Source organism: Equus przewalskii, chromosome 24 (genome assembly GCF_037783145.1).
Source record: "Equus przewalskii isolate Varuska chromosome 24, EquPr2, whole genome shotgun sequence".
In the NCBI taxonomy this organism is placed as follows: domain Eukaryota; kingdom Metazoa; phylum Chordata; class Mammalia; order Perissodactyla; family Equidae; genus Equus; species Equus przewalskii.
In genome coordinates, this window is record NC_091854.1 from 31,239,875 (window position 1) to 31,266,503 (window position 26,629).

Sequence of the window (26,629 nt, forward strand, 5' to 3'; positions counted from 1 at the left end):
TTTAGACAGATTATTTATCTTACTTTGGTTGACGTGTAACACCTTCAGGAGAGAATAAACCACCTTCCTTTTAAAAATTGAAAACATATAGAAGAACTGGCAGCAGAAAAAGCACGAAAGGCAACAAAGCACAGTGGTCAAGAAGGTGAGTTTTAGAGTTAGACCATGTTGATTAAAATCTGGTCCTATCATCTAATTCAAGGATGATTTGGGAAAATTACCTAACATCTTCGAGTCTCAATTTCCTCAACTCTAAGACAGGGAGAGGAATTGTATTTGTATCAGAGGGTCACAGTAAAAACTAAATGAGATAACTCAGGAGAAGCAATATTTGTTAAATGAACACAAACCATCACATCAAATAAATAATCTTTCCCAAAATGCAACACAATCTAGGTACATACTAGTTCTTGCACCCATCCCCCATTTGTTAGAATTCTAGAAAAACATACATAATTTGAACATAATCGCCAAAAATACTGCCACCCTAGACAGGATCCACAGTCCTTAAGACCACCATTCTGCCTCTGATAAATGCCCAAAGCGGGGATTCCTGTCCTTCGGGGCATCACCTGCGAGAGATTAGCAAGAGAAACCGAATATAGGAACATGTCTCCTGTAACTTAACTACGTCCTTGGGAGAAGCTCTTTGTTTCTCATCCTCCAGGCCAAGTACCTAGTCGGTCAGTCCTCACCCAGTGTTTGCTGAGTTCATCAGGTGCCTTCCCCTCACCAGGTATGTTTCCGAATCACCCCCCAGAGAGACCACGCTCCATCTTACCCATTCAGCCCCAGTATCCATAACGTGCCACAGTGTGAATTATCCTGATGTGGTCCCTGCACCCAGGAGTTTACACTCGCAGTCCCTCTTCCGAGGGAACCTAACTTTTAATGTTAGAAGAGGTAACAAACACCGCAAATTTTCTCTCTGCTATAAAACCATTTATTTAATGTTTTCTTACCTCTTTCAAAGTTGAAGGAGTATCCTCGAATCACAATATTTTTTCATTTCTTTTAAAAATAAATTCAAATTCAACGTGCACGATTTTCTTTTGGAAAGCAGCATGATATAGTGTAATGGTTTGTCAATCTTTCCTTTTTTAAAGTGATAGACCATTTAAAAAAAATAAAATCTCATATGAAGGTTGTATCAAATTAAGTAAGGTGAATGATATCAAACAAGTAAGGTGAATTGCTGGAGGAGGAAATGGAGAGAAAAAGGACAGATCCTGGTCCTTTACATTCCATAACCACCTTGTAGGACACCTTCCTCATGCCTTAGGGAACGAAATGTTGAAAATATAGAGCGGAGCATTGAGTCTAAATTCACTTGAACTCAAAATCAGGTTCTCCAACCTCTTAGTCGGTGGTCTCGCACAAGACACTCTTTGTGCACAACTTTCTGTGTCAGTAAATCTCATAGAGATGCTTCTGGGGATCATTACTTCTTGCAGCAAATAGTTACTGAGTACCTGCCAGAGGCTACAGGGAGACACTGTTTCACGGTGCTGAGGGCACACCAAGGAATGAAAATAGACAAACTCTCTGCCCTCACAGAGCTTATATTCTATTAGGAAAGATACACAACGAAAAAAATAAATGCATATGTAAGTCCCAGGTGAAAAATTATAAGGAGATAAATAAAGTAGAGAAAGTGTTAAGAAGTAAAGAGGGGTGTAATTAATAAAACTTATAAATGGGTGGTCAAGGAGGGCCTCACTGAGAGGTAGTGCTGAGCCAAGACTGAAAGGATGTAAGGGAACAAGCCACGTGGCTATATGAGAATAGATTTAAGAACAATGCTTACTTAATAATAAATATTCGATAAATGATGCTAATTACTACCACAGTCAAGACAATATAAACAAGGAAAGCACAAAAGTAGGATTAAAAATCCTGTCTCTGCCACTTGACCAAACCTCACTGAGATATAGTTCTCTTACATGGAAAAATGGAATAGTAATACCTGCACTTTTTACAATATCATTAGAGGATAAAATGAGAAAATATACACAGAAACACTAAGAAAACAAATACAGAACCACATAAATACTACAACTATCACATCTCCTCTTCTACTATCTTCCCAAAATGACAGACCACCATTCCACCTTATTAATAAGGCATCCAATGATGTGATAGGTAGCCCAGGAAGAGGGTTTCCAAGATAAAAATTAACTTCTCTTTTGGGGTCAGACCAAGAAGAGTAAGAGCTGAAACAGACCGAGATTGAATTCCAATCAAGGAAACCTAAACGCAACCAGCTAAACTTGCTGGGGCTCTGGTTTGAGAGAACAGTCATCTGTTTGCTCTGGTCCTTGGCTGATTCATGATAAATTTCCCATCTGGGTGGCTTCCATTCCTCTCCACCTTTCTTTGCCTCCTACAGATTTAGTGCCTTTTGTTCATTCATTCAACAAACATTTAATGAATCCGTACAATAAACACAGAGCCAAGTGCAGATTTGGGTAAGGGGGTGAACTAAACCAGGACTCAGCCTCAACAAATCCCATGGGGACAGATGGGGGAAAGGTTGGGGGCACAGAAAGAATGGAATCCATCCACACTGCCTCCAGGATTCCTCTGGTCTGAACAAGTCTGAGCCTCAAACATACTTCACTAGGTAATTGTAAACAAAAGGAGAGCCTTCAGGCTACCACCACACTAGCTTACACTTGGCAGGGCAGCCCAAAACAAATCCAGATTCTGGAAATATGAATATTGAGGAGCAAGAGTAACTCCAGACATTTTTTCCAACAAATATTTACTAAATGCCTACCTAGTACCAAGCACAAGGAGCCAGAATTCAAAGATAAGATTCCTAAGGGCTCGGTGGTCCCGCACCTCCTCCTCTTGTCTAACCATTGTCCCTTTTCTCCCTGAGGTCCAGTGCACAGTTCAACAACATAACCAAACTTTCCTACAGCGGAGAGTTTCTGGAAGTAGAAATACACTAGTAATACAAACGCAAAGCCAATATAAATCCCATATACAGTCTTTCATTTCTCAACTAGCATGACTTCTATTTAAAGCTTCCACTAGTGTCTTTTTCAGGGTCTACCTGTGGTCATTCTGTCTTGGAAATTCTCCTTCTAAAGTTTACAGATCTTTCCTTCTAGGCCTTATCTACGAGGATTAAATAAACTAAGAATAGTAATCATACTCTATACCTTTCTGTTCTAAAAGCAGATCACACAAAATACCATAAGCCTACTCTGTGCCAGTCATATAACCTTGTAAACAATCTTTCAAGATAGACCATTATCCTCACTTTACAGAGGAAATTGATGCAGACACTGAAAGGTGATATTTATATCATGCCAAAAATCAAATAGATGGTAAGTGGTGAATCCTGCGTGCAACTCAAGCTTTCCATATCAAAAGATGAGGCTCTTCATGTTATAAACTACTGTGACCTCAATAAAATAGAAATAAATGAATAAATTAAAAAAAAAAAAAGATGAAGCTCTTTAGTTCTCTATCCCAAGCAACTCTCACAAGTGGGCTGGCCAAAAAACAGATGGAGAGAAGTTTCCTAACCTTTCTGGCCTTGTACCCATGGTCTCCGAGGTCCCTTCCAGCTGTAAAATTCTAAGACACCACACTAGTTAGGACTGATTATCTACATTTTAGCACATAACGTGCTATCTCTCCATGATTGACTCTCTATTCCTCACCTCTTTGAAGAAAGAGTTATTTTGTACTTATGGGGCCACATGTAAATTGTTCTGCAGAATATCTTTCTTCTTCTATGAATAAAAGGATATAATTTTGTATAAAACCTATATCTTGCTTCTCACATGGATCCTAATCCACTGCTTTGACCTAGTCCAAATTTCTAATTGAGGCTTTCAGTTTATACTTAGGTAAATAAATAATCTGGAGTATCAGCATCTGTTAAATATCAATTTCTTGTAAAACCAATATGCCTCTCCTTTACTATGTCTCAGTGAATGGTACTTGATGACAAAAAACATCACATTTAAGAATTTTCAGGTAAAATTGTATCAAATAACAATTCGTGAAAATAATTAAGAAAACCTAGACTTCTATGAGAATGTATTTTAAAGGCTGGAGTGTTTTGAAACGCCTTTGGGGTCAGAAAAATTCTTAGATCCCTAACTATACAAGTGTGGGGTAAACTACGTCTAAAGATAAACAATGAGCTGAGAAGTGAGTGTTGAACAAGAGACAGATTAGCAGTTTGAGTCCAATCAACTTAACTGTTGCTAAAACAAACAAAGAAACAAATCAACACTCCTCACAGGACTACAGAGAAACCAAAGTTTCTTTTACGATCTCAAGAATACAGCTCCAATTTTTTTCTTACATATGAAGAAAAAGTCGTGTGACCAATTTTCAAGAGAAAAGACAATAAACAGAGATCAACTTCAAATACTGGCAGATGTTAGAACACGCAGACAGGATTCTAAACCAGGTGTTACAACTATGCTCAAGGATACAAAGGAAAATATGCTTCCAATGAATGAAAAGAGAGATGTCTCAGAAAAATACAATCTGTTAAAAAGAAACAAATGGAAATCCTAGAGCTTAAAAACGCAATATCTGAAATTTAAAAACTAGATCTGGAGAGTTCGACAGTAAATTAGAGATAACGGAAGTGAACTTAAAGATAGATCAATAAAAACTGTCTACTCTGAAGGTCAGAGGGGAAAAAAATTTTTAAAAATAAAAGAGGAGAGGAGAAGAGGGCACCATCTCAGAAACTTGTAGCAAAACAACAAAGGATCTAGCACACATGTAATCAGGAGAATGAAGGAGGAAAAATATTTGAAGAAACAATGGTCAAGAAGTCCCCAAATTTGATGAAAGACATAAATTTACAGATTCAGAAAGCTCAACACCAAGAAGATAAATATAAAGACTGCCGTGTCTAGACAGTCATAGCCAAAGTGCTGCAAATCAAAGATACAGAGAAAAATCTTGAAAGCAGCCGTGGGTGGGAGGGAGGGGTGACACTGAACACAGTAACAACAACTTTAACTGACTTTTCATCAGAAACTATGGAGCCCAGCACACAGTGGAACATCATTAATGCATTAAAAGATTAAAAAAAAAAAAAAACCCCAACCCTATCAAGCCAGAACTCAATCTCAAGTAAAAGCATCTTTTAAAAGAAAAGGCAAAATAGTGACATTTTCCAAAATAACAAGACACTGAAAGAATCTGTCAGCAGAAAACCTGCACTATGAGTAAATAAATATTAAAGGAAACTCTTTAGGCTCAATATCAATTGATTATCTTTAGAAAGAAATGAAAATCATTGGAAATGGCAAGTACAGAAGATTTACTTTTAATTAATTTATTAAATTCATAAGACAGTTTAAAGTAAGGGCTGTAACATTCTCTTGTGTACTTCGTAATAGATATAACTCTAGCATAAAGGAGTTATGGACCTTAACGGACCAGAAATGGACCTATAAGTTTGCCAAGGTTCTAGATTTTACAAGAAGTGGCAGAAGATTAACTATAAATAGACCATAACAGGGTGTATTATTGTAATTTGTAGAATATATACTTAAATATATGTAAAGGAACATAACTAAAAAAACCAAAATAGATTAACATGAAATTCAAAAAAATTCAAAAATCCAAAAGAAGGTGACAAAAGAGAAACTAAAACAAAAAAAGAGAGAGAGGAAAAGGGAAAAGAAATAATACAATGGTAGACCCAAATCCAACATTCCAAACTAAATATTCATTAACTCAATACTCCCAGTTAAAAGACAGAAATTGTTAGAATAGTTTAAAAAAAGTTTCAACTATATTCTGTCTATAAGAGACACTTTTAACAACAGAGACATTGAAAATAAATGCTTGTGAAAAGACATATCATGCAAATAGTAAGCACAGAAAGGCCAGAATGGCTATATTAACATCAGGTAAAACAGACTTCAAGGAAACAGCATTATCATCAGAGATAAAGAATGCCATTTCATACTGTCATAATTAAGAGCTCGTCAGGAAGACCTAACAGTATTAAATGTGTACATGCTCAATAATAAAGCCTCAAAATACATGAGGCCAAAATGGACAGAATTAAAGGGAAAAATATACAATTCTACCATTACAATTGAAGATATTAACACTCCTCTCAGCAAAAGATGGAATTAGACAAAATAAAAATCAGCCCCAAAATAAGAGATCTAAACTATCAATCAGATTAACTTTATGGTTATATGAAGAATGCAATAACCAACAAATGCAGGAGACATTCTTCTCAAGTTCACACGTATATTCACCAAGATAAATTATATGCTGGCCCATAAAACCCAGGTTTCAATAAATTAAGAAGGACTGAAATCATATAGAACATGTTCTCTGGCCATTTAATGGAATTAAATTAGAAATTAGTAACAATAAGATGTCTAAGAAGACCCCAAATGCTTAGGAAATTGGACAGCACACTTCGAAGTGGTCAAAGAAAAAAATCACAGAGAAATTAGAAAATATTTAAAAACTGAATGATAATGAAAATATATGCCACCAAACTTTGTGGGATGTAACTACAGCAGTGCTTAGAGGGAAAAAAGAAAGGTGTAAAAATCAAGGACCTAAAATTCCAACTTAAGAAAGCAAAAGGGCAAAATTAACCTAAAATACAAGGAAGGAAAAAATAAAGAGCATAAATCTGTGAAAGAGAAAACGAGAGAAAATTAACGAAGGCAAACTCAAGTTTTGAAAAACTGGTGATCACTGATTTGCTTTCCCATTCATTCTCTCTCTCTCATTCTCTCGTGGTCTAGTTTATCCACTTTATTGATTTTTTTCAAAGAATCAGCATTTTGTTTTATCGATTTTTCTCTGTTCTTCTGGCCTAAAGATACTAAAACGATAATAAAAATATTATACATACCTTTATACCAACAAATTTGACAACTTAAATGAAAGAGACAAATTTCTTGGGAAAAAATAACCAACTTACCAAAATTGACACAAAATAAACAGAAAATCTGAAAAAAAAAGAAAACCAAAAAACTCCCAGAAAACCCAAAAACCTATAGCGTTTAAAGAAATTGGAGATCGAAAACCTGTCCACAAAGACGACTCGAGGTCCAAAAGGTGCTCTGGTGAATTCTACCAAACATCTAAGGAAGGAAAACACCAACCTTCTCCTTCAGAAAATAAAGTGGGAGGGAATATTTCCAAACTAATCTTAGACAGCCAATGCCCTAAAAACAAAAAGCGGTAAGTGATAAGGAAAAAGAAGAAAAGAATAGAACAAGATAAAGGAAGATCAGGAGTTTGGGGGCGGGGCGGGCTGTGGTTTTAAACACAGTGGTCACCTATTTTAGAAGGTGACATTTGAGGAAAGACTTGAAGACGGTGAGGGCCCATGGGAAGACATGTCAGGACAACGCCAGTGCAAAGGCCCTAAGACAGCAAGGTGCCAGGAAACAGCAAGGAGGCAAGCGTGGGGTCCTACAGGCCCAGGTCAGGAAAGTTTGTCAAGGAAGATGGAAGGGATCGACTGTTCATACTAATGCTAGTCAGATACAGCGAGGACCCTGGATTCGGCAAAGTGGAGGTCACTGGTGAAGGTTTCAGAGAGAATGGGGTCCAGAGAGTACAGACACCTCTTGTGATGGGCTGTGGCTTAAAGGGAGAGAAAGAAATGGGACAGCAGTTGGAGAGGGAAGTGTGGTCAAGGGTTTATCTAAAATAGGAGAGCAGCGTGTTGGATCGGATCCTGACGAGAGAAAAACTGATAGCGCAGAAGAGAGGAGGAGGAGAGCTGGAGGAAGGCCCCGGGCCCAGAGTCAGGTGGGTCTCACACACGAGCAGTTCTCACACCACCCCGCCCATTCCAAAAGAATGCCACTGTCTGCTAAAATCAGTGGCTGCCATCAATCAAGTTTATGAAATACGGCTTTCATTATGAAAACATGCTTGGCACTTCACTGAATAAATTATTAAACATAAATAATTACCAGAGCATTTGAGAAAAAGTTAGAGGCTCTGATTCCGTTAGTGACGCAATCAAACACCCTAAGAAGCTCTTCCTCTTGTTCCTTCTGCACTGTTTTATGTTCGATGGACCATGTTTGGCCATCTCCTGGGGCATTTGATTAAAAGTTTATTTTTCTTGATTCGGGTTAATTTCAGGGAATGCCCTTATGTGCTCACACATCTTAATTTCTTAAAGTATTCAAAAATGGAGTCGACGGGAGGCGTTGCACGCAAGATGTGTGCATGGGATTTTTATTTTCCTGAGGCTGTTGCCATAGTTTTTTGGCAGCAAAACCACATATACTGAACTAATTAAAGATTTAAAACACATTGTTAGGCAATTTAGAACCACACTCTGAAGGTTAATTTAAAAGAAATAATGAGAAAAAGCCAAGCAAAGTCTATACCATACAGAGTTTTGTGGTAAGAGTCAAGAATCACGAAACGGTTTTTATTACTTTTAATTACTTTGCTCCCTAACCAGAAGATATTAATGACACGTTAGATTTACTGCCAAGTTATATAGCATGCACAAGGCACATCCAACTCTCCATGAGACTTGATTAGTAAGGAGGGAGGGCAAGAACCCATGGGGCTCTAGTTTTCATGACCCCAAAGGAGAAATGATGGACAGAAAACTCAGGTCAGGATTTCAGATGCTATGAAATACACAAAACCTGCATAAAGAAGTGGTCCCTTTCCATGCAAAGGTTGTGAGCTCAAGTTAAAAACACAGGTCAATAATCTCCTTTGATTCACTAACCTGTTTTTGGCTTATCCAACAAGTCTTAAAAGCAATTATAACTGTTCTCACAATTGTTAAGAGGCTCGTGTCCTGAATGAGAACCAAAATCACCATCAGGGGCACTGAGCCGCCAAACAAGGTAAAAGCAGGAAATCTGGGAAATAATCCAGGGCCCAACCCTGCTTTCTCCCTGAGAATGTGAGCAGTCTGGAGATCGTGAGGTTCCACAGGGCACCAGGGTTGGGAGATAAACCACAGGGCTTGGCCAAGATGGGAAATCTGATAGGAGACACTGCACAAAACCGTAACCCAAAGAGCTGTACAGTCAGGATAATGGTGGAGTCGGAGAGGACAGCCAGGTCACTAGGAAGACTCTTAAAGACACTTGGAACCTTCAAAATACTCTAAATAACTAATACATCAAAGAAGAAACGATAATCAAAATTAGAATATACCCAAAACTAAACAATAAAAATAATACATTTCATGGGGGGCCACTACTACCCTAATTGTGTAATATTGTTCTGGAGGCTAGTGTAACAAGACCGAGAAGAAAGATACAAGAATTAGAGAGAACCAAAACTGTCTTATTTGCATATATAAATATTTATATAGAAAACCCAAAAGAATCCACAGGTAAATTATTAGATCTAATATGAGAACTTAAGAAGCTAACTAGATACAAAAAAACTATATAAAACTCAAACTGCAACAGTTAGAGAATTACAGTTTTTAAAGATACTATTTATAGTATAAGGAAAAAATCTAGAACTGAATCCCACATGCATGGATATTCAAGTCTTTTATGAACAAAATTACAAAACTATGCTAAAAGACATTGTAGGAGTACTAAGCGAATGGAGAGATGTACGACATTAGTAAAGATATTCTCTCCAAATTGATCTATAGACTCACTGTAATGTCAATTAAAATCCCAATAGGGTTTTCTTTCAGAATTGGACAAGCTAATTCACAAATTCATACGTAAGAGTAAAGGGTCTAAAATTCTAATGTAAGAACAAAGAGCCACAGATGCTCTCAAGAAAGATAAATGAAGGGAATGGTGCTACCCCACCAGAAATGTGGTACCCGCATAGTGACAGACAGGGACCTAGGAAACCACATCCAACTCGCACATACATGGAAACTTGACTAATGACAAAGAGGACACTGAAAACAAACAAACAAAAAGACAGACCGTTTAGTAGATAGTGCTAGAACATTTGGAAATACAGATGGGGAAGAAAAAGAAATTGGATACCTACTTCACATCCAATCCCAAAATCAATTCCAGGTGGATAAAAGTCTTAAATGAGAAAGGTGAAAGTTTTAGAAGATTATATAGAAGAACATCTTTATGTCTTTGGGGTAGAAAATAATTTCTTTAACAAAACCCAGAAAGCAGAACCCAAAAAGGGAAAGGTTGATTTAAAAAACAGACTCTATTAAAAGGAAAAAAAATTCTTTAAGAGATATCATAAAGAAAGTGCAAAGAAAAGCCACAAGTTGGGAGAATATATTTAGGAAACACAAATCTGCCAGGGAATCTAATATGGTGACCACTGGCCACATGTGGCTATTTTAATTTAAATTAAACAAAATTTGAAATTTAATTACCCAGTAGCTCTAGCCACATGTGACTAGTGGCTGGTTGATTAGCAACAATATGGAACATCTCCATCATCGCAGAAAGTTCTCTTGGACAGCACGGACCTAGAACATGTACAGATTTTTAAACTTCTAAAGTAAATAGGAAATGCAATTTAAAGAGTGGAGAAAGGGCATTAATAGACGTTTTACAGAAAAAAACACCAACATGTACCAGAAACATCTAAAAATTCATTTCAACTTCATTAGTAATCAAAGTAAAACAAATTATACTCATTAGATAGCATTTCTAACACCTCAAATTGGTCAAAGATTTAAAATCATTAATATGAAGGATTGAAGAAGATACAGACCAGCAAACTCCTAACACACTGTCTGCAGGAGGGTAACCCACGACAACCACTGCGGAAGGAGCTCGGCATCATGCAGCCTCCTGGAGCACTCTGCTACCCAGCAAGTCCACCCCAGAGAAGGGATTCTCCACCTGAACTGGACAGTCCCTCTCCCCGCCTGGGGCATCTGAAGGTTGTGTAGAGGGGCTGGCCCTGTGGCCGAGTGGTTAAGTTTGCGTGCTCTGCTTCAGCGGCCCAACATTCGGATCCTGGACGCAGACATGGCACCGCTCATCAGGCCGTGCTGAGGCAGCGTCCCACATGCCACAACTAGAAGGACCTGCAACTAGAATATACAACTATGTACAGGGGGGGTTCGGGGAGGTGGAGGGAGAGAAGAAGAAGAAAAAAAGAAGATTGGCAACAGACGTTAGCTCAGGTGCCAATCTGAAAAAAAAAACCAGAAAATTTTGTGGAGACACACACAGACACAGACACACAGACACCCACACACATACACACACACCCACACATACCAGCATTTAATTTGCAGAGACCAGGGGTAATGTTCCTGCAATTAAAGGAATTATTCTGCCTAAACTATGCACCAGGAGATATGAACAAAAATAAAAAATTAAAACACTAGACACAACCCAAAACATTACCAACAGAAAAATGGATACATAAGTTGCATTTAGTGGAATGCCAGAGAACTGAAAATAAACGCATCTCAGCTACAGATATCAACACAGGTGATTCTAAGGGATCTAATGCCGAGGGAAAACAGCAAGACACAGGGATACAAACAGCATACTTAAAATTTACACAAAGAACAAAAATTGTCAATCTAAACAATGAAGTTGGGGTGAAACATATATAAAACAAACACACACACACAAGCAAAGAAATGGCTAACAGAAAATCAGGATGGTTATCTCCAGGAGAAGGAGGGGGTGCCCCTGGGAGTGGCACACCGGGGCTTTCTAAGAACTGCTAATGCTTCCCTTCTTCAGATGGGCAGTAGGTTGAGATGTTCATTTTAATATATGTTTATCCATATGTTTTTTATATACTCTTTACATGTTTTATAAATTTCATAATATTTTAAAAAGCCAGCCTCATTACTCATTAGCTAGGATCCTTGGCCTTTCTAAACTTGGTTAATAAAAGTGACTCCACCTGCCTTCCGCACTTGTTCTGAAGTTCAAGGGAGATAAGGCGTGTGCACGTGTGAGTGGATGTGCTGGGGGCAGTTTGCGGAATAGGAAAAGTAAGAGGGAAGCATTCCCCATCGGGTTCACCCTGGGTACCGTCCAGGATCACAGGGCCCAGAGTTCCTGTGCAGTCATTAATCCAGTCAAGAAGATGTGAGGCGTGTGTTTTCTCACCATAACATGGGGCTAACTCCTGTCTGATTCCACCCACAGGAGTATCAGACTATTGAAGTGAAAGCAAAGTATTCAGTAAATATGCAAACACAAGCTTTTTTACTGTTATCGCTAGAGTGGCCAGAGGAGGCAGAGGGTCTGCAAATCACGCCGCAGGAGATGAAATTATTCAGGGCCTGTGTATTTTAAAATTAGGCTAAATGATAATAATAATGACAGGATAATAATTATCTCCAAACACTGGATGCAAAAGAGGCATAAAGTCTGTTTGTTCAGGGTTCTCCCAGAGGGCAGGCTGGAGAGACTGGAGTAAATTTAAAAGTACATTCCGGGTCCATATAATAGACAACTTTTTTTTTTTCTTTTTTTTCACAATCAGAGGGAGACACAGAACTGACCACCAGATAATTCTCCTTCATTTGAATTATTCAGATAAAGATAGAGTTTAGCAGAGAGTCTTGTTTTGGATGAAAATACCAATTTTTAAAACAAACTCTGTTAAAATAAAAATACAGAGGGGCTAGCCTGGTGGTGTCGTGGTTAAGTTTGCATGCTCCACTTTGGTGGCCTGGGGTTTGCATGTTCAGATCCTGGGCACAGACCTATGCACTGCTCAACAGGCCACGCTGTGGCAGCGTCTCATAAACAAAGCAGAGGAAGAATGGCATGGATGTCAGCTCAGGACCAATCTTCCTCAAGCAAAAAGAGGAAGATTGGCAACAGATGTTAGCTCAGGACCAATCTTCCTCACCAAAAAACAAATTAATAAAATAAAAATACAGATAATATAACCTTGTGTCAGTTTTATTTGGGGGGGGAGGAAGATTTGCCCTGAGCTAACTAACATCTGTGCCAATCTTCCTCTATTTTGTGGGTGAGTCACCACCACAGCACAGCCACCGATGAATGGTGTAGATGCAGGAACCAAACCCAGGCTTCCAAAGCTGAGTGTGCCGAAGTTAACTACCAGGCCACAGGGCTGTCCCCTCCAACTTATTTTGAAAACTAGCTCTCCTACTTAATAGTCATGAGACCACAGGGAACTTATTTTAGCTCCTGGAGCTTTGGTTTCCTCTTCTGTAGGAAAGACACTATCTTTCCTTCAAGGTTATTTGCAAAAGTCAACGTGATAAGACATTGAAGTTGCCTAGCACCAGTGTCCCGTAAGCGCTCGATAGGCTGCTATAATTTTTAAAAAATTGTCACTGCAGGCTGCCAAACTCGTTCACAGCTAGAAAAATAAAGCAGTGACATCAGTCTAAGACAACAAGGCAACTTTCACATTTGAAAGTATCTGTTACTTCAAGAATAGCAGCAAACTAATATCGCTAGGTCAGTTCCTTCAAAACGTTATCAAGTGGCTTCTGGTCTCCCAAAAAAGTTTCCTCGAACGTGCTTTGTGTAGCAATCTCCCCCCACCTCCATAAAAACCCTTTTAAACTTCATGACTCGAAAGCACTTTCCAGTCTGGGGGAATACAAATAAAACAGAAACTATGCAGATAAGACTTGATACGGCAAACCACACCACATTCACTCTAACTTAAGGTCGTTAGTTTTTAAAAATATCTAACGCTAAGGAAAAGAGTACACACATAACTGCTTACATCCTCTAAATTTAACCTGCAGAAACCAATAAAAAATGTTAATGTCTATAAACAGGAAATGACGAACTTCAAGATTAAACACAGAAATTTTATTATAAATAAATAACTATCCTATAACTTCACTCTAATGACACTTGCAAAGCTTTTTCCTCTGGTATAGCACTTTTGAAGTTCAGATCAAGTCAAGCTGTTTTCCATGAATAAAATAAAGGCGGCATCTCAGAGAGTTTAAATTATTACGTGTTTTTACCAGACTTATCTTTTTATTCAGTGGAAGCACTCTGCTACACTCTGGTTTTCAGCTTTGTCCTGTTTTTCACTTAAGTTTCCAACCTAGTCTCAAATTACCAGTTGACAGTCACCTAGTGTAATGAAGTTGGTGGATTAGCTGAAATCAAAACCAAGAACCCTCTTTACCACCCTTCTTCTCAAGCACAGATCAATTATTTATGACCAAGTTCACCAACACTGTGTTTTAATTTAGGAAGCAGTCCATTTGAAGTGAGCTATAAATAAATAGAATCTGGCCTCAGAACTTCTTGACCCCACAGAGCACTGAAAGCAGAGGGGAAGAAAGAAAGAATATAAGAGGAAAGAAAAATACAGAACACAATGAGCCAAGACCCACTGAGCTGCGTCTAGGCCAGAACCTTCCACATAAAGGATTTCATTTCTTTGCAGTTAATTTGACGTCACTTCACTTAATTCTCACGACCTCAGAAGGCACATCTTATATTCCCCTCATCTAAGACTGGGAGATTGCAGCTCACAAAGGCTAAATTGCTTACCGGGGTCACAGAGCAAGTAGGAAAAGCAGATTTTGACCTGAAGTTTGTCTGATTCCAAAGCCTTTTTCCCCCATCAGATGAAACTTCTAATATTTTAAAATTTGAGCGGTTTAGGAGTTGGCAAAACAACAAAAAGGAAGTAAATACTACTTCCAAAGTATAACACAAATAGCAGAAAACCATCCATACAACCATTATTTTGACTTCCTGCAAGAACTTGACGTGTGAGGTTGTCACCAATATGCTTAAGATGCGTATGAAATCACATCCACAGGACGACAGGAAACCTCCTGTGGCAATCGCCTGGAGAGAGAATGAAGCCACATCCAAGATCAAGACAAAGAGAAAGTCAAGTACCAGGGACCCCTTACCTGCTGCACTTCACTCTCTCCATTTGAGATCTTCTCAGTGTAAACAAAGGAGTTGAATATCCGCTGTAACAGAGAGGAAATGAACAAATGTTAATGTTTTCCAAATAAGACAGCCACGTTCTGTAAGAGTGTGTGTGTGAATAATTTGTTTGCAACACAAAAAGAATCAAGCAGAAAAAATTTAATTAAGATACAGTTATTTTACACAGAGAAATCCAAGTATCAGCCGACGTCAACCACACATGTATGAGTAATAGCCAGGAACTTCAGCGCTGAAATAAACCAGATGTTACACTACATTTTTCATTTTCAAAAATACATTTAATTACAGATTTCCGGAGCCCATGCCATTTTATCCGACTGGTATAATCTGACAAAGTTGTGTTTCTCATTTAAGTCCTGCACTGCCTGAATGCTGTAATTGTTTACAGACACTACAATCTAATGTAATAAAGCTCTTTAAAGAGGATTCTTTCCATATTCTCTCATGTTCCTGTCCAACCAGTACCTACCTATCCAGTATTATCCACCACCTTCGTTACCCAAGCACCCGCTCAGGAGAGTAACCGAATAGGGCTTGCCAAATATGTGTGGCCTTAGAGAAGATCCAGTTCTTACATGTCAGGAAATATGACAGCTGTGCCAAGACATTAGTCCAAACTGTGCACACAAGCACACACATTCTTCCACTGGTCTCTGCTGAGCTGGTCCCCACTCCTCCATACACTGCCTGCATTTAAAACATCTCTGCAGACTTGTGACTTGACCCAACTCTACGGTTACTACCATTACTGAGCAATCACAAGAGATTAACATATAACAACCCCCCCAAAATGAAAATCCAAGATATCTATCTGTTATAGGCGCAGAAAAGAAAAAAAAGCAGCAGCCTCATCATTTATCCTAAAACTTGAAAGATACTACTGGAACTCTCCCGATGAGTAAGGAGTCAGACCTGGAGATGTCAGCCAAAATTTCCTTTTTTCCTTTCTATCCTACTGCCAAGGGTTTGTCAGCATCTGGGACAGCTTCCCACACAGCCTAACACACCTGCGTGGTTGTGGTGAGGCAGAGGAGCGCCAAGTTCATCAAGCGCTGTGCAAATGAAGGAAGATCAAGGGGCTGGGGGAGGGGAAAGGGAAGCAAACAAACTTGGGAAGGATTGGGATGAAATGCGATGTAATTACAGTCTGGAAAATTATGATTATTAATTTTCATAATTTTCCAATGTGCCTCATTCATTCATTCAACATATGTTTATTTTCTCTTTCCTAAAAAATGGCTCTGCTGATAGAAAAGGTACAGATTTCTCTACCTTTGTTGATAATGGTGATAATGATGTTGGCTACTATTTATCAAAGGCTGACCACGAGGCAGACACTATTCTAGACATGTTACATCTATTTACTGACTCGAGTCTCATGAACCACCTTTGTGACAGACACTGTTATCTCCATTATATAGATAGGAAAACGGAGGCATATTTACCGAGCGCCCAGTGCAACGCACACATCATACTGCATGTGCGCATCTCATTTAATCGTTGTGAGAAAATTGCTGCAGCTCCAAAGATGAAAAACTAAGACCCTAGGAAGTTAGAGAACTTACCCAAAGTCACTTGGCAAGGCGAGAACTTGACCCCAGGCAGTAAGACTCCAGATCCGGTGCTCCTAACTCTACTGTCTCATGATCATGCTACATGATTGTTTGACACACATAACAAACACCCCTTGTCAGCAGCTAACACTCAAACACAATGCAGATCAACAATCACTCATAAGGTTCTGAAAACCAAAAGTTTTGCGTAACACATTTGTTGGCAAAATATGACATGATCTGAACTTATTCAGCAGTAAATCCCAACTTGAACTGACGTGTATTTATAATCTTTATTAAGCCACTTCATGTGAATATTCATTCTGATGCAGATGTATTAATGTGTCTGACTACAGGGTTCCGCTCCCCATCTCCCTGGGGGGTGTTCTTCATCTCAGGGCATCAGGACTTTGAATCCGGAAACACTCTTTTGGAAAAGGGATTACAAACCTCTGTTCCTACAACTCTCCGTTCCCAGTTTTCTGGTCTACGCCTTAGTTCCCTTGATTATAAGGCTTTTAGAGGCTGGCTCAATGTCACTGCCACCTACACACTCCCAGACCATAGCCTATATTTTTATACAATTTGATTTTCAAAAACTTGCTCAGTATCAAGAGTACACTTTTATTAAAAACGAACATAATTCATGTGTCTGCCGATCTGGATGATGTGATCAATTCCTTATTTCGTTTCTGGCAGTGCTATTCCAGTAGACACATTATGTGTCCTACCCTGGAAGGTGCTCCCCAAAGAGGTGAATGATGGACAAGGCATGAACTAGTCCTGGGAGCAAACCCAAACCACCCGGCTCCAGCCAACACCCACCAGGGCCAAACCCACCCAAGAACATCAGATCCTTCCTTCTCCTTTGTGTTAAAAGAACGGTGAATTTCAGCAATAACAAGGAATATAGGCCCGGGAGGACACATGAGGCTGTGTCTTGGTCCCTATTTTACTCATTTATCGTCTTAACAATTATTGACAATGATTGTTAATACTTTTATGTAGATCTTTTTATGGCTTGTAAGCATTTCTATATTGTCTACACCCAACAAATGTGAGTGTGTCAAAGAAAATTTAAAAAGAGAGGTTTTAGATAACAAGCATTGGGGATTCTGCAGACTACCTATTTTATACGACCCTCTCACTGCCCTGGAAGTGACCTGGTAGGGTCACTGGGGCCACCACCAAAGCAAACAATGTTCTGCCCCTCTTCTCCCTCTGGGGTGAGGGTGTCAGCGAGGGGCCAGAAGACGGTGGACATGTAACTCAGAACCAGATAGGTCAGCCAGCCACGTCTGAAGCAAGGTTACAACTTCAGGCTGACATGTGTGCACAGCTCTCAGGGTGCACTGAGCACCCACTCTGCTCTAGGTCAATGGACAGGAATCGTCTTTCTCAGAATGCAGGGCCTGCCAAGCTCAGCTCTCAAAGGCTTAGGCTGGTACTTTTACAGTTTACAATTTCACATAAATGATCACATTTCACCCCCACAACAACTTTGGTAGCAGGCAGGGCAGGGACCTGAAACCGATTTTACAGATTAAAAACCATGGCTCCAAAGTTAGAAAATGTGTCACAGGTAAAAGAAATTCAAGTGTCGAGCTCTCAACCGAGGTCTTGAGTTGAAAACAGGTATTGCTGGGTTGGCCCTGTGGCGCAGTGGTTAACGTCGTGCCCTCTGCCTAGATTTGCCCCAGGTTTGTAGGTTCAAATCCAGGGCGTGGACCTACACACCACTCATCAGCCAAGCTGTGGCGGTGTCCCACATGCAAAATGGAGGAAGACTGGCACAGATGTTAGCTCAGGGACAATCTTCCTCTCACACACGCACAAAACCCCCCCCAAAAAACAACAACAAAAAAAACCACCCCAGGCATTGCCTTTAGCAAAGCTATTAAACACATTTATTCATATCTTTTGTTCAGGATAGTCTAGGAATCCTGATACCTGCATGTAGAAAGAAATGAAGATTTGAGTTTTTTCTATCCATTTTAAGGAAGCTATACTATGCTGGCATAACCTTATACATATGGCCAATGTCAGGAGTAATTAGGAGTCCCAGACAGAGAACTTATTTTTTATTACTTTCTATCGCTACGTGAAACTGTGAAAGGAATAGAATACAAGGTTTTGTTTTTGATCTGAGAGCCAAGAATTCCAAATGATATACCTAGCTGACATTTTGGTGACCTCAGAGTAGTTTCTCGGTTGTTAGAGGACATGAAAAACGGAAACGGAAATGAAAAGATTTCCTAAAACTTGAAAATGACGAGCGAACCCAGAGGTCGGGCTGTCCGGCCCCTCGGGGTGACTTCTCTGTCCCAGGGTGAGGGGATGGGAGGGCAGCTGGGCATTCTACATTCTATTTCGAGTTGTCACTTTCCCTTAGCACAGTCCCCTGGAGGCCCAAAGGAATTCCAGAAATCTGAGCTCTTAATTTGAGCACAACCTGGGGGGATCCTCAAGTCACTCTTGGCGTACAATTCTCTGAAAGTAATGGCAAAGACATGGCCCATGCTGGCCCACCACTCTTTCTTGTTCTCCTCAAATGCTGAAACTGAAAAAATACTTTATTGTAGGGTGGAAAGATCAATTGAAATGTGTGGAGGAGTTTTAAAAAGTTATTTCAAGTAGAAATATTTCACTGAAATCCTCTTTATTAAATTCCACAATCAAAAGAAAACGAGATGTCCTATTCTTATGCCATGAGAACTGAGAGCTCTGATCTAAAGACAAAATGGACCTTTCTCTCATTAATACATACACTCTGGAAAACTGGCAGTACCTTCTACAGTTAATCATATGTACATCCTACGACCCAACCCAGCAGTTCCCATCCCTGGCGTATACGGAGCAGAAACACGTTCATATGTTTATGCAAAGAAAAGCGTAAGAACGTTCATAGCAGCACCACTCAGAATAGCCCCAACCTGGAAAACATCCAAATGCCTATCAGCAACAGAATAGACAAATTGTGCTGTATTCACACAGTGGAATATTCGGAGACAAGAATGAACACACAATTGCAACATGCATCAACATGATGGCTCTCACAAACATAATATTGATAAAAAAAAAAAGCCAGATGCTAGGACATGAAGTGTATAATTCTAATTACATCAAGTTCAAAAGTAGACAAAACTCATCTGTGCTGCCAGAAGTCAGGACAGCGGTTTCCCTTTGTGGGCGAGTGGCGTGCTCAAACGTTCTCTTTCTTGATATGGGTGCTGGTTGCAGGGCTGGGTTCACCTTCGTGAGAACTCATCAAGCTGTAGTGCACTTTCCTGCATGGATGCTATACTTCAATCAATTTCCTTTAAACATACATTCTGGACAGTCTGTTTAAAATAAACCCGAGTCAAATGTTTTCACATGTTTCATTAAACTATGCATTTTTAAAAAGGACAAGAGTCCATTAACCGGGCTATTATAAATACTCAAAGAAAAATCTACATCCCACTCAGTAATCCAGAAGAAACTGGGACTTCAGCACCTGCAGAATCACCTGTCAATGCACAGAGATCTCCTGAGCCTTTCCTGAGGCCACATATTAATTGCTCCCTCACACTTGAAGAGCATAACGTTACTTACTTCTTCAGCTTCTCATCCAATGTTACTGTACCAACCTGAATTTCCAGCAAGAAAAAAGGTGTCTTTATCCGAGTTTCATCCAACCTGGGTGCTCTAAACCCATATAACACAATTTAAGCTAATCTCCTCTTTGCATATTCCATTCTTTTATTCTCTAAGCACCGCCCCCCTCAAGAGGAGGTTCAACTCAAATAAAGTAGGACTTAGAGTCACCCAACAATTGAATACAGCTCCCCCCCAGCTCTATTGCAAGAGGCGGAAAAAAAAGACATTCTGCCGTGTGTGTGCCTGTGTGTGTGAGTGCATACTTGTGTAGCCTGCTTCCCCCCACCTCGTAAGGGCTGCACCTCAGTCCTGCCCAGTCCCCACTCCACTGACTCCCCCTCCCTCCTGGCCATCTCCTTCCCTCCCAAGTGTCTCCAGTTAATTGAGCCTGCTTAACAGATGGCAAGAGAATTCCAGCTTGCTGGAACCGCAACAACTCCACGAGTGTTTAATAAGATGGTCAGTTGAGACAGCTGGCCCACCTTCACTCCTCCAACAGCTCTGCCAAATTTTAACTATTTAAATGAGTGGTATAACACAATACCACAGCGGACAAACAAATACCTCTACAAGCCTAATGAGATTCTGTTGGTCTCCCTCCCTGATCTTTGCTAAGGAAATGCAGGACTGAATTTTTATTCAAAAGCTTATCCTCTTGATGTTTACAGGTCTCTGTGGCAAGCCAATTTGGCTGACAATTCACTAATAGCTTCATTCTGCTCTGGATCTCTTCCTATGATTGTAGGAATGGTGGCCAAAGGGGAGGAAAATGTTGATCACCACAGTTATCAAGCAGTTGACTGACATTAGCCATGAAAAGAGAAAGTGCTGTCATTAAAAAACTCCAACTACTGGTCAGGGAATTAATGGCAACTTAATTTACGTGTTTCAGGAGAGAAAACACATGAATGACTTTATTCTCCCCTAAGCACACCCCATGAATAATCTTTACTAGGTTTTAAGGGATCCCTCCTGCCCAGATTACACACAGTCTGATTTTTACCAGACTATTTAACTTAACACTGTTAAACTCGTGAAAGGTCCAGAAAAATGGTATTCTCTGAGGAGGCTCATCATGCTGCATTCTGAGGTCATAAATCTGGTGCTATAAAGCTCAGACATCTTTTTAAATCTCTAAACTTGTTCATTCTGGATACAGGTGGTTCAAGAAAACAGTTTAAGAAGATTAGAAAAAGTTACCTCTAAAAAAAATTTGAAAGTAATCTAAATGTCCAACAATAGGGGACTAATTAAATTACTCTTCCATCAAAAATATATTGTGTAGCTATTAAAAGTATGTTTACAATAATTTTTGTCATTGTTAAAAGCAGCATTAAAATATACAAATAATATTCTAATTATATGTGTGTGTGGGGATACATTACACATAATAACCTTACTGTGATTCAGGTGCTTTATAACACATGATCTCATTTAACATTCACAACAACCCCTCATAGTAGTTACTATGTCCTCATTTTACAGATGAGGAAACTGAGGTTCTGAGAGGTTAACTTGCCCAAAGTTGCCAGGAGTAAGTAAGTGGCCAAGTCTGGATGAGAAATTTGTCTAACTTCAAAGTTTATTTATAGTTCTTTATGTAAACACTACCTTAATAGAGAAAACTTATGTAAAACCTAGAAAGTGACCAAAAGTGTAACAGGGCTTGCCTGGGAATAACAAATCCAGAATATATTTTCTTTCCTTCTCTCTCCCTCCAAATCTCAAAATTGAACACGGATTTTCTCTATAAGGGATAGACAACCCTTTTTCAAAAAGTTGTCACACTCAGAAATAAAGGGCATGCGTTCAGAGTTACAACTAAATTCTACACAGAACCATTTGCACTAGATCATCATTTTGCGAGCTTTCAGAGGAAAAGGTAAATGCAGTGGCTTACGTTTGATTCTCCCTACAAAAATCGGATCTCTGAACAGCACAGTGACTTGCAAGAAACAGCGCTATTCCAGGTTCATGACAAAGGGAAATGCTTAGGTACTGAAAAATCATGGCATAGGAAGAGGCCTAGATGAGGAATTTAAAACAAAACCTGTTAGTACACAATAGTCGACCTTGTGCAAATGGTATCCAGGCACTCATGTCCCGGCCCAACCAACTTCCTGATTTTGTCTTAAGGTTGCTATATATAAAAATAATAACAGCTATCGCTTATAGAGTGCTTACTATCTGTCTGGCACTAGGTACTTTACATATGTTAACTCACAAATGTGAAGATGAATTTATTTATTTATTTAGTTAGTTTGAAGGTATGCTTTTTGGTGAGGAAGATTGGCCCTGAGTTAACATCTGTTGCCAATCCTTCTCTTTTTTTTTTTCCTCCCCAAAGCCCCAGTACATAGCTGTATATCCTAGCTGTAAGTCCTTCCAGCTCTTCTATATGGGATGCCACCACAGCTCGGCTTGATGAGCGGTGCTAGGTCTGTGTCCAGGATCTGAACCAGTGAATCCCAGGCCACCAAAGCAGAGTGAGTGAGCTTAACCACTACTCCACCCGGCCAGCCCCTAAAGATGAATTTATACAGAGGGCACTAAAAACATCAGGAAAGTATTTCACACACCATTATGATAGTTATTCAGTCTATGATAGTTATTCTATTCTTAGTCTATTCTATTATCGTTAGCCTATTAAGAATATTCTCTTAATGATAGCTGTTCTATGATAGTTGGAGGTAGGGGGAGAGCAAAAATACCTGTATAGATATTTCTCAACCGAAGTCCCATCTCACTCTGAAAAACCTCCCACCAAGGGTAACTGCTTCCTTCTCTGACATCTGCAGCAAAGACTGTCTATGCTACAATTAAAATAGTGTGTTCATTATAGAAAATTTGAAAATACGTAAAGGAAGAAGAGAAACAAAATCTATTGTCTGACTACTCAGTAGAAACCAACTACTGTCTACATTTTATTTCCTTCCACTCTTCTGGATTTCTAGGTTGTATTTTGTTGTAAATTCTGCGATTCCTCAGCACGGTGCACTGTACACAGTAAGCATATATAAGCATTTGTGGATCCACTGATGTAGGCACTAAATCATTCAGATCATTATTTTGATTGGTTACTCAACCAGCTAGCAAAACAAGGAAGAAGGTATTCTTTCTCTTTAAGATAAAAAATTTTCCCCGTCTCTCAACACTCTTATTAACAGTCTTCCCCCCTCACCCCTGTCTTTCCCCCCTGTCCACTTTGGGCTCTACGAAGACACACAGACAGCCTCTCAGATACTCCAAGTCTGCAAAAGAACTCAAATTATGAATTCCTTAGTCTGATGGCATTTAACTTAACACCCTTCAAACCAACCTGAGCTCTGAATAATAAGAAAGCATGTGGGAGAGTCACAAGTTGGTGACAAGTGCCACCTTTACAAAGAGCTGCCTGTTTTGGTCCCCTCTGAGCCTCAAAAGAAATTACAGGGGAAAAGAAGAGCTGCAGTCTGATTCCGCAGGGAAAATCTGGAGCGGGCATCTCAGCAGGCAAAGTTTCCAGTGCTGATCACTTGCTTTCCTGTTGCCGCATTCAAACCCAGGGGAGCGGGTGGGTAAACGCGAGCCGGAGAACAAAGGCCGGCAGAACAGGACGGAAACACTTCCCTCAATGCAATAAAGCTTCTCAAGGGTTATTGAGTTTTCTGTTGTTGTTGTTTTGGCTTTTAAAGGGGAGAAGCAGGCAAAAAAGGCAAGCAAATCAGTTCCACATGTTGGACGGATTCAGCCTGTAGCCGATGTAACTTGACTGTAAGTAATATTCATGACAATGCACATGGCAACCTCTCAGAAACGGAAAGTCGGGTTGCCCAAACCCTTTGCAGATGGTGCCAAATTTCCACTCCCCTCACTCCTAATTCTCCTTCTCCAGCCTCTAGAGCTCCATGAAGATTTTTTTTTCACCTTGAAAGAAAAAAAGGGGGTATTTAATGGCTGTGCATTTATTCTTAGCGGTTGGCGCTTTAAGTGCATATATAAGCCTTTAGTCTCCAGCGTTGTGTGTGTGCACAAACCCACACATGCGCAGCTCTTTGGGAATCCATCCCGTAAGGACAAAGGGGACTGGAAACCCTGAAACGCTTACCCTTCCGGACCTGAGCGACGACGTTTAATTAATAACTCGGCCAATCACTCATGTCTTTTCTGAAGGAGTCAAAGGCCGTGTAAAATACGGCCCCACATTCTTAAGGGGCTCACTCTCTCGTTGGGAGAAGAAATCAAAATAAAAAGTAAGAAGTAACAGTGAACAATTCAGTATGTTTGGCACAGGCCCAAGGTGCTGTCCGAGTTCAGCTGGGGGGTGGGGCAGGCAGCTCTACAGAGATAGGACGGGGGCTCGACTTGGAGGTCAGACGTAAACAGGAAAAGAAGGAAAAAGGAGTCTGGGGGAGAGCATTTCAGAGCATCCGGCACATAGTACTAAGTGCTAAGTACTCTGGTCCAGGCACTGTTGTAGACGCTAGGGGCACAAGAGTGGCATAACGGACAAAAATCCCCGCCCGCGTGGACTCTGCGTTTTAGGTCGCTCGGCCTCAAGAAAACCCTTATAAAGGGCTTACTAAGCACTGGCCCATCTCCTGGGAAATGGGGTCTTCATCGATAAGGACACTGCCTTTTTCCGGGAACAGCTCACATTCTACAGAGACCCTGAAGTCCATAATTACGACACAAAGTCAGTTTCACAAGGGGAGCTTTGGGGAATAAAAGTGAAATAAATGGAACAGAAATGATGGCGCTGGACTGGAGGTCTTTCAAGCCAGGAAGAAGAATTGGATTTTCTGCGTGTGGTAGGCACTTAGTGAATATTTTTTGAATGAGTAAATGAATAAATGTATTTTGCCAAGAAATAAAGAGCTGTTAAAAGGACTTTTTTTTTTTTAAAGATTTTATTTTTTCCTTTTTCTCCCCAAAGCCCCCCAGTACATAGTTGTGTATTCTTCGTTGTGGGTTCCTCTAGTTGTGGCATGTGGGACGCTGCCTCAGCGTGGTCTGACGAGCAGTGCCATGTCCGCGCCCAGGATTCGAACCGACGAAACACTGGGCCGCCTGCAGCAAAGCGTGCGAACGTAACCACTCGGCCACGGGGCCAGCCCCTGTTAAAAGGACTTTTAACTGAAGAGTGACATGATGAAATAGGCGCTTTGAGAATGTTTATATTCCACACACTCAGAACCATGCATCCACTTTCCTAAACCGTTCCTGAGCCTTCTCTCAAAGAAAGAAATCTAGTTCATTTACAAGAGCGGTTACTATCCCAAGGGTCTGTGATAACTTTAAGCACCAAAGGGACCAGATCACCTTCTTGTCTGACACTCGAGGGGCCCTGACGTGAAGTTTCCCATGCGACTTATCTCCTCTTGAGATTAGAAAATCCCAAGGGACGGCTTGACTCACTTCTGCACTCCCTCTGGCCCTTGCGTGAGCAATATTACGGAATGAGACTGAGAAATACTTGTGGAAAAAAATACTTTAAAAATAACAATGAAAAACAACTGTCGGGGTTTCAAGCACAGTTGTAATGTGGCAATTGAGACGGACTAGATTTTGATATTTCAAAATATGCTACTGTGAGGCTGTCTGGGATGTTTTTCACAGGAAATGATCACTTATACCATATCCAAATAGAGAGGATTTTTATAAATGCAATTCTGGTATACTCTTTTATTTAAAGGGATACTTTTTTAGTATAATCATTAAGTACAGAAACTATAAATTGAAACATCACAAAACCTACGTACTAATAATGTCCAAGTGCAGCTCTGTACACACTAGCTCCATGGCCTGGTGAAGTCACCTAGCCTCCCTGGGCCTGGTTTCCCTCACCTACAAAATGGAAAACTGGGTCAGATTATATAAAAACTCAGTGATCCCCAAATTTCCACTCTACCATTGTGCTAGAATTTTGTTGAAATACCAACTCTAGAAATTTTGAGAAGCCACTAAAGCGTGGTCTTTTTGCCGCATGGATGGATGTCCCAAGAAAATTATATTTGCTGATGAAATCCGACAAACTGTTAAAAAAATTATAAACATCTCTCTGAAACTTGTGCAAGAGGAGTGGCTAAGTGTTGAAGGGATTTTTTTTTTTAAGATGAAAATTTAAATAAAAGGAGAAAACCAATCTTGAGAGTGGGGAGAGTTTACATGTGGACATTTAAGACATGAATCAAAGTACTCGGCCTTTATGGAATAAACGTGATGCTAATATGATTACAGAAACGTCTCCCAGGTCCTCCTGAGCGGATCGTTTTTCGGGCTGTCACAGCCAGGGTGCCTGTCACGCATATCAGATACCATGGTAACAACCCTGGCCTGTGATGGCTCCAGCACACAACAGGACACAATTCTCAACAACAACTATTAACTAACATCTTGATGCGGATGGCTCTCCGGGCTCAGATTCACAATATAATTTCCATGAATAAATGAATGCTGGTTAGACATTTTCTTCAAGTTTTGAGGGCTAAAAAAACCCAGAAATGTGAAAAGAGAGTTAAAAAAAAAAAAACCCACAAAAAATCCTTCTGCTACCAGCAGTGCGGCCTTAGAGAGGTTAGACCTGCCCCATTTCCCAGTCTGTAA

General features: G+C 40.0%; 1 protein-coding gene across 1 annotated transcript in view; it reads right to left on the reverse strand.

The window, feature by feature from the left end:
- The window catches only part of CACHD1 (cache domain containing 1), a 197,333-nt gene that overhangs the window by 105,250 nt on the left and 65,454 nt on the right, over positions 1-26,629 (reverse strand). Inside the window, exon 2 of the mRNA XM_070592063.1 lies at positions 14,810-14,872. Coding sequence (XP_070448164.1) covers positions 14,810-14,872 — 63 coding nt within the window. The remainder of the gene's footprint in view (positions 1-14,809; positions 14,873-26,629) is intronic.